This window comes from Pholis gunnellus, assembly GCF_910591455.1.
Source record: "Pholis gunnellus genome assembly, chromosome: 4".
Classification (NCBI taxonomy): Eukaryota; Metazoa; Chordata; class Actinopteri; order Perciformes; family Pholidae; genus Pholis; species Pholis gunnellus.
This window is the reverse complement of record NC_136530.1, coordinates 4,735,766-4,747,856: the sequence shown is the minus strand read 5'-3', so window position 1 is coordinate 4,747,856 and position 12,091 is coordinate 4,735,766. Positions and strand designations below refer to the sequence as shown.

The 12,091-nt window shown below is 41.7% G+C and overlaps 1 protein-coding gene across 1 annotated transcript; it reads right to left on the bottom strand.

The window, feature by feature from the left end:
- Positions 1-2,364: 2,364 nt before the first annotated feature.
- mau2 (MAU2 sister chromatid cohesion factor) lies at positions 2,365-12,035 on the bottom strand. The gene is made up of 18 exons (XM_079157464.1): positions 11,778-12,035; positions 11,372-11,455; positions 11,134-11,229; positions 10,805-10,899; positions 9,681-9,708; positions 9,417-9,572; positions 9,175-9,321; positions 7,979-8,069; positions 7,730-7,833; positions 7,517-7,594; positions 6,888-6,953; positions 6,657-6,740; positions 5,666-5,715; positions 5,453-5,530; positions 5,256-5,367; positions 4,540-4,630; positions 4,232-4,359; positions 2,365-3,680 (listed from the first exon to the last, which is right to left on the bottom strand). Exons 1-18 carry the CDS (start codon positions 12,009-12,011, stop codon positions 3,606-3,608), a joined length of 1,797 nt encoding a protein of 598 aa, XP_079013590.1. The 5' UTR covers positions 12,012-12,035; the 3' UTR covers positions 2,365-3,605.
- Positions 12,036-12,091: the final 56 nt, after the last annotated feature.

Below are 12,091 nucleotides of genomic sequence, written 5' to 3'. Positions count from 1 at the left end.
TAATAAAATATCTATCTATCTATCTATCTATCTATCTATCTATCTATCTATCTGTCTGTCTGTCTGTCTATCTATCTATCTATCTATCTATCTATCTATCTATCTATCTATCTATCTATCTATCTATCTATCTATCTGTCTGTCTATCTATCTATCTATATATCTATCTATCTATAAACATAGTAAAAACAGGAAGAGGACGACTAGTGAAATGGGAACCTAAACTGCTGCGTGGCTCACATTTAAAGAGTAGCCTACACAGGTAAATAAACACCAGAGTTTAATTGTATGATTAGAAGCTATTATTGTAGGCTACTCGTTGACTTTGGTTGGATCTTATTACAGGCTTGTGTAACGATGATGTGCTTGCTTGTGACAGAAACTTCTCAGTTCCTCTGTGTGCTGCTCGGCCTACTCCAAGAACATAAAATAAAGAATTCAAATAATAAACCATTTTTTGCTGAAGAATTGTAGCTAGGCTTGGTTAGCTTCTCCAAACTTACACTTCTTACAGTCTTTACGACGACACCACAACTCATGATATGGAAACATTCAAATTTGACCCTTATATTCTTGTAGAAGTTTTGCTTTCTGTGACTTATCATATAGTCAGTCACACCTATGTGAGTTCCTGCATCTAGGTGCTTTAAAACCCATATGATCCTATGATCCTCTGTTAACTTACATTTTGCATTATTCATATACTTTATTATAGTATGTTATATGTCATATGGCATATGTGTACTTTTCATATGCAATACTTTATATGTCTTGAGGTATTCTTATGTGCATGTATCTGCGTGTGTGTGTGTGTGTGTGTGTGTGTACGTGAATATGTGCATATTGGCACCTTTACACCGCTACTTTCTTAATTAATTGCTGTTGCGTACCACTTGATCCCAATGAACTCCAAACAGTACTGCAATTCCTAATTCTTTATTTTGTCAGACAACACATAACAAGTGAGGGTTTCCTCAACAAAGTCGAAGTGATTCATAAACCTTTAGTACTATTGTGGTGAACCTAAATCTATAAGTGTATGGTGGTTTCAGTGACACCCCAACAGGAGTTCTGCTCAATATCTAAAATATAATCTGTATCATTTGAATGTACTTATGATACAGGGTTGTATGGTTAGACTTTGTTTACGCTGGATATTTAACAATTAAATTGTTCCGCATTGTACATGGGATGGCAGTTGAGGCAGAACAGAACTATTGGTTGCAAAGTAGACATTTCCGTGGATCTTTCTGCGACCCCAGAGGACCCTGTAGCAGCTTCAGGATCGATGGATATAATAAACACCACTTTTGCTGTTAAGAGCCCAGTGCTAAACTAGACTGAGAGCCACTATCCGTCTCTGAGGTACATTGTTGTCCTCTGGGTCTACCTGCTCAGTTTGCCCCTGAAGTACACTCAGACACACAGGCGCATCATGTGACATCTCCAGAATACATAATTAGCTCACCATGCAGGGACACTTCTGGCTTGTGATCTGGTGCTGGTGTGGGAATTCCTGTGGTTATCCTCGCTAGCCCCATCCCCCCCCCCCCCCAGCCCCATCCCCCCCCCCCCTTCCCTTATGTTTCCTGGCTAATTGCAGATCTGCTCAGACTGCCTTGCTAATAATCACCTCTGAATTGCAGTGGAGGTCGGTGGTTTGAGCCAGGGAAGTGATGGTGCAGAAGATCAGTGAGCCTGTAGCTCTAACACTATGGGCACACAAGTCCTTGTCAGCTGGGATAACTCAACACTGGTTCCCAGTTAGCACGAAGCGTAAAAGAGCGTAGACTTGTTGTAATGTTCCACACACGCCTCAAACAGCGTGCTGAATCTACTCCTCAGTGGGCACATATCAAATCATTTCCACTTATTTATATTAGTTTGTTGACTATTTTTTGAGTGCATCAAGTATCACAAACACAATGAAGACAGTTCGATAACTTCACTGTGAGCTAACTTTTTTTTTTAAAATACAAATAAATCACAACTCTTGTTGAAAAGCATCAACGCATGAATTTGGTTTGACTGATAATCATACAGGGTGTGATTGTTGTGGTGGTACCTTCAAGGCACGTAGTGTTTACATAGCATGCAAATGTTTCTCCTAGGAATACTAGGTTCTTATACTTATACTTCAGCATTTTGCCCTAAAATTAAGATTTGTGCATACTTTGTTGAGAAGAAAGGATGTTAACAGTACAACTGCATCCATGTTAACACATTTAAAAACTCCAGCGCCACCTACAGGTAACTTAAAACACATGATCACCACTAACTCACTGTGTTGCTGTACAACTGAATTGTTTAAAAAAAAAGGTTGACAACCTTCATATTTAAATCAGTAAACTACAATTTTTTCAATCATATTTTTATTGGAAAATTATTGAAAACAATGTAAGCATTAAAAACATAGGCATTGGATAGAATATGGCTAGTACTCAAGCTTAAACTGTGTCCTTACAGAGTGCCTTAAATACCAAGCATTGAGATTTCTACACAGGATAGCTAAAAATACATATCACACTTTACTAAATCGCCTTTATAAAATGTCACTGTACAATAAAGGTTCAACGAGTGGCAAATCTATACAAACATACTGTAAAGAAACCTTTTAGTAGAACTATAAAGACAAATTAAAATATAACAAAATAAAATAAATTTGCTTTTTTTGAATATCTGAAGATTACCGTAAGCTCCAAAAGTCTAAAACTGATTTGTAAAAATGAATACATCGGCAGGGAATTCCTATATTATGGAAAAATACATCAGTTGTGTTGCTTTTAAAAGGGGTATGTGGCAAACCTGGCAGCCACCAAATGATATAAAACTCACAAGTATTTAAACGTCGCTCTCCAACAGAGAAGTATTTCGGTCCACAGGCGAACTCACCCAATACAATGTTCGCTGCCAATTTGTATCGTGACATTTTTTCAACTGATTAATGTGTGAAAATATATTACAAGATGATTCTATTCTTTCGAATATGGATTTTGTGCAAAAAAAAAAATGACCGACCAAGAATTTATTGTTACCAACCCAAACTATTGTACAGGGAGTCCTCGTCAGTAACTTCCATGCATGAAAAGAACAAACCAAAACAGGATCCATACAAAAAAGGCAAGATGTAAAATATTTACCAACAGATACAAAAATATCGACATGAATAAATTAATTTCTTCTACATTTCTTTACTGCCCTCCCCTTTATCTAGCCCCTCCTTTTTCTCTCCAACTAATGGAAGAGAAGCCTGGTGACCGTAGAGAAGGGTTCGCTATATCCGAGGCAAAGAAGCCCGTTTATACGTCGCTATGCGTCCTTCTCTACTCTCATCCAGAGTCAAGACCCCGCCCTGCATCCATGCCATCAGAAAGTGTGAAATACATGCACGACAGTAGTTGTAATTGCTTTACAACAATTAAAGAAGTGATAGACAATCAGGAAGCAATCTTGAGAAACTAATAAAGTGAAGGCCTGAACTCTGTGACCTGTTAAAAATCCTCTCAAATCTCAGCTACAGCGGTCCGATAGCAGGTTGTTAGGCGTCAATCTGTCGCTCGCGATAATGTACCAGCTTCCGCCGTGGGCGAGACCGACGGGTTTTCTCATAGCAGGCTTGCAAGGCTGGTGGTCGGGCCGTTCTGGGCTTGGATCTGGACAGGAGGCGGGCCATCAGTCCACTGAAGAAAAAAAAAGGAAACGGACAGACAGAAAGAAAAATAAATCTCAGCACCGCAAAACGTAGATGCAGAAAATAGATACAAGGGAAATGTAGGGCTGGGTAACACGGTGGGGAAAACGGTGCATTCAGGCACCAACCGATTTATGCCGGCCATAACCGTTATCGAAAAAGTGACTGATAAATATTTGGACAAGTAACTGTTAAATACTTAAAGTATTACATTTGAGAACAGAATTTGGTGTTTAAGTGAGTTATTTTCTTTAGATTTTGCAAACGTGTCGCTTTTGCAACGAACTAACACCTCTGTTTTAATGAACTGTCATTTCAAGAAAAAGAGAATGTTTACATAATACATTTTACATATAGGAGAGAAATGAGCTGAACATAGCTGTTCTACTAATTCGGCTATGAGGTTTTCATTCACAGAATGTATCAGTAAAAGTATCGTGGTGGTATCGGAATTACATTTTTTGATATCGGTATTAAAAAGTGCTCATGAAGAGTGATGACATGTGAACGTTCAGGACCACGTTAATCCGTTTCACGTACACTGATGAGGTTATGCTCGGGGAGGCTGCAGGCGGCGATGTGGTCCTGCAGCAGCTGCTGGGAGAAGTTCTGGTGCATCTGGGCCGCTTCATGGGCATCCATGGTGTTCCCGAGGGCCTTGTTCAAGTCTGCAAGCACAGCGTTCAGTCATTCAACCACAGCTCTGCTCCTCAACAACACAGACTTTGTGCTTCAAATGTGACGGAAGAGTCGGGTATTAAAAGGCCTGCGAAGCCCGTTTCATAAGTCGAACAATCTAACAACATAACATATGTCCTTTATAAAAAGGGGAAAATGTAATTATGTACCTTTCAACAGTGCCGAAGACCAGAGCTGAACAGACATGTCGGGGATCTTGCTGGCCAGCTGCATGGCAGGGACCACCATGTTGTTGCTTTCCTAAAAGACAAAAGAGGAACTTTTTTTTTTTTAGAAATCAAGATGGACGGAAGCCACGAGACGACGATCCTCATTTATAAATAGGCCCCCTGTCACGGCGGCCATTTTGACCCGTCATTGAAGGGTCAACACAGGTGTAAATAACAATAATTATGGCCCAGGGCCTGCTGTTGTGCATGCTGGCTCACTGGAATGACTGTCAAACACTCAATAGAATAAGTCCATGATTCATTTGATTAATTACACCTGTGTTCACAATGCCATGACATGTCAAAATGGCTGCTATGCAAATGAGCCTTTCCCATAGGCATTAAAAGGCTCGTGTGTGAAAGCCATCGCAGCCTACAGAGCAAGGGCCGTTTTGGGATCACTCATGAGCATAAAACCATCGCTTGTCCTCCCCCAATTAATAATTCATGCACAGAAAATAATAAATCATTTTAAACTGTGGCTTCAAAGGAAGCGCGAGCTGCTCATGGAACATTGTTGGGGTGAACAAGAGCAGGAACATTAGAACAGGGTTTTCTTATCTTGATTCAGGTAAAAAAAAAAGACAGAAAGGTTCTGGTCTGGTGAAAGTTTGTGTGAGCATTCGGCTAATCTGTCGTGTTCTCATCGGTCTTACTCTGTGGTTGCCGAGCACGTAGAAGATGTGTCCCAGCAGAACCAGGGAGCAGGCAGTCAGTCTGTTCAGATCCTCAGCGTTAGACATCTTCAGGGTTTCCCTCAGGAAGCGTCTGCAGGACAACAAGATGTACATTTACAGAAATATGTACAGACGCAGGGCGAACCGCATTCAGCCATTTAAGATGCGATACATACTTAGCCTCGTTGTAGCGTCCTTGAAAGAAGGACAGGAGTCCTCTGATGTAGAAGGCTGCAGCACGGAGGCAGTGAGAGCTGAATCCCAAAACAAAGACCCCGGTTGTATATTTAATCATCTGAACCAGTTTCAATAAAATGCATTGACTCAATGTATTGTGCTGTGTTATATACAGGTATACACACAAACTGTAAAAACCTTATGCCTCTTACCCTACTGGGAAGTTATGGTCTGGGTTTATTCTCTCTAGCAGGCTGTACAACTGGAGAAGAGAAACAGGAAGTACATTTAAGGGTGTTCACACGGACTTTACACAAACCGAGAGGAGTAAACATGATTGATTGATCGGACAGTTCTGACGATTGTCATCCTGCACCATCAGCACCAACGTAGCCAATTCAAATGTGATGCTGTACTTTAATGCTTCTGGTGCGTGTATCCATGTTTCTGATCAATAACTTATTATGAGCATTATTAGACTTTAAATCGACCACGTGTGGTAAATAGTGATACAGACAAGGCAGGGCAACGTCAGGGAGACTTTTCCTTTTAATGGAGTCAATGCACTGATGAAGTACAATGAATTGCATACAAACTGCAGTTTTAACAGCTTGTGTAGGCCTATACAGGGCCTCATTTAGCTCAATTATAAGAACAGATTTCCCATAAAGCAGATGTATTTATCAGTAGTTTAGCTTCTGAAATCATGCTAAGATCACATCTATCTATGGTTTCTGCTTTCGCACCACAAACAAACAGCCCCAGGGTCCACTTGTAAACTGACTGACACCAACCTTTTCAGGCGGTCTGGTTCGGTTGTTTGGTCCGCACCAGAGCTCTTGACCGCTTTCACATCGGCCCAAACAAACCGTACGAAGCAAGCAATGAACCAGAGTGTGTTGGGTGTGAAAGCACCCTAAAGGTGCATCTATTAGTCATTATTAAAATAAACTCATGTTTCCTTTAATTCAAAAATCAGACTAAAACTATAATCCACTGACTAAAGAAGACATGGATCACTTCATAGTATTCTGCTGAGTCGGACATTTTAGAGGTGAAGAATTGACTCAGCAGCGCTCTCTGGTGGACAGACTGTGTAATGAGAAAACTGTTTCATGAGATAATGAATACTAACCACTTCTTCTTAGAAGTTGCAGTACATTGTTGTAGTTTAAAGAAGTGACCCGTTATTACTTCACTGACCTCCTGGTGTCGGTTCCCCTCCCTTATGTAGACACTGGCCAAGTTGGTTACGATGTATGTCCACAGTTCCTGGTGTGTGGTGAGCTGAAAACACAACGACACCATTGAGGTAAGAGGAGAGAGCGGCTACCGCAGAGTAGAAGAAGAAGTAAGGCGAGTAAACAAACGGGGAGGGAAGAACAAACTGCTGACATTAATATCCGAGGAGAGATTCATTCATCACGTACTCACCCGCAAGGCTGTGGTAAACTGTGCCTCCGCGTTATCCATACAGTTCACCGAGATACAGTACAGACCCTGAGGTGTGACAAGAGGAACAGATCCACCATTTATAACAACACAAGGATGCAGTAGTATTGAATATTACTTCCTTCTGAAGTAAGAAGAGAGCTTTTGGAATGTAGAACTGCTGATTATTTCTCATGGAAGTCCACAAAGTTTGTACACACACACACGCACACACACACACGCGCGCACACGTTTGAAATCTAAATCTATCCATCCAATAACAAAAATGTAATAAAAACAATATTCCAACATCCCTTACCCACTTTCATTATTTGCACGTCTACTGTCGAATCTACGGGACTCTTTAAGGGGAAAGTATTTTAAATGAGAAGAGCTATTTTTTTTAACTAGAAATCCTGAAATATAAACGAGGGATGAATCAAAAATTACAAAACTTTTTATTGTAATAGAAAATTTAAGACACTTGACCACCGACGATGTCTTGATTTGTGTTCAGTGGACATTATTAACTTATTTTACTAGAATTTGATCTGAAACTTTTTTTCTGGCCTTGCACTAGTAACCCCCCCCCCACACACACACGTTGGGAGTAGGTTGCGGTGGATACTCACTAATAGCGTGTGGAGCTGAGCAGCGTGGTTGGTGAATAACCTGGGCGACTGTTGGCACAGCTGACACACCTGTGAGATCTGGGACGGACAGAACACAACGTTCACATCCTCGTTCGAGCGTTTGCTTCTCTTGCGACATGCTACAAAATAAAAGCTGCTGGACTGCACATCTTTTCACACCGCCACGCATCGAACACGACAGAAACAATGTACCTCTTGTAATGCAGTGGCCTTGTGGCCCGTGACGAGCCTACACATGATGATGTGCTCCAGTAGAATGACTTGAAAGGTAGAGAGGATGGGGCTGCAGTCCAACACTGACACATGGAGATAAACATTTAAAATCATACACAAACGAGTGGTGGGAAAATGACTTCTTTTTACAGTTTAAAAAAGCACAGTTCCCTTTAATATGGTTTAAATCTGTTTTAGAGAAGCACAGCAACACGTTGGGTGACTCACTTTTTAGTTTCTCTAGTTGCATAAGAGCCTTATCTGTGTACTTCTGAGCTTTCTCCAGGTAGCCCGCTTGCATGGAGTGCATGACCGTCACCTGAAGAATGACAAGGAGGAGATATTAAGCAACGCGAACCAACTCCTAAAAATGACATGCATGGTGTGTCAAGCTAACCACAAGGATAACAACAACTGTGTCATTGTTGGTTTAGTGTTATTAGTTGTCTTTTAATTACAAAGTTATCAGATGCATCTTAAAAGCAACCTAACAGAATCATGACAACACTTCATCAAGACGGCCTGTTGTCTTTTTATCCTCTATATTCAAAATGCACTAATTCTTATTGTAGTAAGTGAGGTTTATTTCCACAGGCCTCGGAGGACATCCAACCTCTCCCGCCCACGACAGTCTCAATACCAGAACCGTGTGCATTCTTTAAGAGGATAAAAGCACGAATAGAATAGAAGACCAACAAAGGAACTGTTAAATAACTTCAGTTACATGCCCGGGAAGTGTTTTCTGTTATTGTTGTTGTGTGGCGGGTACTTGACGGCATGACCTAAAATCACTCAAACTCAAACGTAGAGATAACCAGATTGCAATTTCTTGGTTAATTCCAATTTATTAAAATCTGACCAGCTGATTCTGATTTTCTCTATTTCTAAGAAATATAACAGACAGAATAAACAAACATTTTTGTAACTTTTCTATAATGGAAAACTGAGAATCATGTGTGTGTGTTTATAATAAAACGTTGTCGATTAATTAACTTACAAGCTACCAGACCTTCTTGTTATCAAACCCTCATTCCTCCGCAGCTTATTTTGGACTTGCAGGTGTTAGAAATTGAAAGCGTTATCTCTTCTTCACCCCCACTGAAGAACTTCCATACAGGCGACACGTTGCGTTCGTGTGGCAGTGACTTGAGTGTGAAGTAAAACCTTTATGTGGCACATGTGCGCGTAAATTTGACTGGCAAAAAATGTGGATATACGTCCCCGGTCATGGCCGATCACCTGACAACCGGCGGGTTTTTGAGCGGTGGCCCATTGATTGGTGTATCTTTACCAAAAAGCAGCCAAAATGCAGACTGTGCCCAACCTTATTTCAGAGTGGTGCAGCAAACACATTGAGAAGAAGAAACACTGGGGGAGGTTGGTGTGTTAAGTTGGAGGACTCAAAGAAAGAGAAGTGGCATTACCAAATAGACGAGGACACACATGTGCTCCTTGGGCAGCCAGTGGAAGAGGTCCGCTGGGTTGCTGGGCAGGATCTCATCGTCGTGGAGTGTAGAAATGGTCTGGATGCACTGCTGCAGCTGCTTCAGACACGGCTTCACACTCTTCACCTGGAGAGACACGAACACAACGCTGATGTTAATAAACGGACATTGAAAGCCTCAGAAACAAGTCCGTCCCACTTTATAGAGACTGGTTTTCCTACCTGACCAGCGTCCAGGTAGTGTGTGACCTGTAGGACCAGGAAGAAGACCCTGAGGGACTCCTTCTGGATCGGGTTTCCCTGCCAGTTTTCTACAATAGTTCCGCACAGTGTGAGCAGAGGATGCACCTCCCCGAGCTTCCTCTCCATTAGCAGCAACTACGGAGAAAAAGAAGAAACACCACGATTAAAACCTATCCGTGTTTATACTGTCATGGTGCAACAGTGCAAATAGCATAAACAAATTAAGTAGAGCAGATGACTCACCATTCCTTTACTGAGGAGAAACAGTGCCCTAAAAAGCAAAAACACAAAGTCAGCTTTTTTCAATCAATCAATTCATATTTCATATATCAATCAACAGTTTGTGCTCCAGCGTCAAGGCGTGTTCAAATGTACTCAGAACCGGTTGAACCGCGTCGAGCACAAGTGTAGGGTTCCCATTATCACGACACTTTTACGAGAGCAACATTTTTATCTGGAATAAAGGTGAGTAACAGAGAAGTTATGTTCTTTTGTTCTTTGTAATGGTATTAAGTGATTTGACAGGTGAAAAATGTGGCAAACCCGGCAGGGCAGTGAATCAGTCAGGGTGCAGCGACTGAGACGGACAAATTACTCATACGTGTCCTTCGTCTATAAATATTTTGTTTTAGTGTGAGTAATTAACCGGAATTTCCTGTGCGAACAAAATGTTCTAACCCTTCCAATTAATACACATTAAGGTGTCTCTATTCAGTCTAAACTTTAAACACCATATGGTTCATCTCGAAAAGAAAGTCAAATTCACACTGGGTTTTGTGTGTGTCCCTGTTTTTCATGCCATCGAGAAAACACTTTTGTTTTTGTTGGTACTATTTATTTACAGGTTGGTCACACCCTCCACCTTGTCTTAACTTGGCCCACTGGATCACTCGTCCCTGTAATGTGTCACTAATTCTAACTTCAGGACCCATCATTGATCCTTATACCTCATAGTACTTATCACTTTGCGTAGGTTACAATGCTGTAACATTTTAATCTACAAGATCATTTTTAAAAGATCTTATTCTTAATCTCAGGTCGCACAAATGGCTTCAGTTTTAAGTGCCTTCGATAAGTACACGAGGCTGGCGAAACAATAGCTTCACTACGGCTCTTGGTCCTGGAACAATCTTCAGGCCAAGCTTCAACTCAAGACCCTGATCTCTTTAAATCATTTAAAATGATTTAAAGCTGCCATTTGATGTCCTATTACGTGTTGGATGGTGATATTTGACACTGTCTCGGCTAGGACTCACTTATAATAAGAGGTTTTAATCTCAATATGACTTCCTCGTTAAATAAATGTCAGCTGCTAACCACTGAAAGCCTTAAATATGCAGTCAACTAGAGGATTGTGGGACATGTACCTGGTATATTCTGACCCAACCACTCGGGCGTACTCGGCTCCGACCCCCAGCAGGTCACATGCTGACACCAAGTCTTTCTCCAGTGTATGAAGTTGCTGAAAGAAGCAATATAAGAACATTCCTGTCTTTTTGCTATTTGGTCACAAAAGGCTGTACTCTTGCAACAAACAAACAAATCTAATTAAAAAACATACAAAGTACAAGTGTGAGCAAAGAGCACAGGGGCGAATGTGTTCTCATTTTCAACTCAAACAATGTTGGACCTGCGCCTGAAAATGACTCAGTGCAACAATGTGACCCCTGTTCAATGCTGTCGCTCCGATACATACCGCCAACTGGAACAACAACCTGCAGTGCCAGTACGGGGTTTGTTGTGAGATCTGGATGGCCTTGCGCAGGAGTGGTTTTGCAGAGTCCACCAAATTCTAGAAAATTGATTCAATAGTCAATAATCAATCATTAAAAACAAACTATGCATACCCTATCCTGCACGTAGCATCACAATACGATGTGAATTTCACGTCGTGGTGAGAAGCGATGAATGTATGTTACTTCAATGTAATTTACCTGTTGGCAGAAGAGTTCTGACAAAATGCTGGCGGCTTCAAATTTGACATCTTCAAACTGAGGGACTTGTTGAGATATGAACCACTGCAAAACAAGAGATAGCAAACGTTAGCGGCGTCATATTGTCGGTGTTTGTTTGCTATCTTTATGAGCCAATAATAATCCCATACAGTGGCTTATTTGGGCTAACATCAGTGAAAGGACGGAAGCGGCCGGCCCGGGACGAATATTTCACAAAAAAACACCTAAGATATCTAAAATGTTAACTTCTTCACACATTTAACCTTCATGAATTAACAGCTATGTAAATATTTCCGCCGTTCTCTGTGTTTTGCTGCCCGCGGCCTACACCCCGTCCCCCTTCTCCGCTGCATCCCCGCTCTTTCCTGAATCGAACGTCCCTCACCGCTTTCTCCAGGTGGCTGCGGGCCAGCTCGCTGTTCTTGGTGTGGTGGTAGAGGACCGAGCCCAGCTGAAGATGTGTCCGGGCCTCGATCCTCTGCGGCGGCTTGAACTGAAACACCGCCTGTAGACAGTGCACACAGAGTCGGATTTTGGGCGGACTGGAGGTTCGGAAATGCTCCGCAAAGCCGAGAAGGGCGAGGTACCAGCGCTCCGGGGCCTCAACGTTTGACGCCATTTTCCCCGACAACAACAAGTTTTTCAGCGCTATGGCCAGACTCCTGGGATGCCAAGTTCGGTCACGTAGAACCCACAACC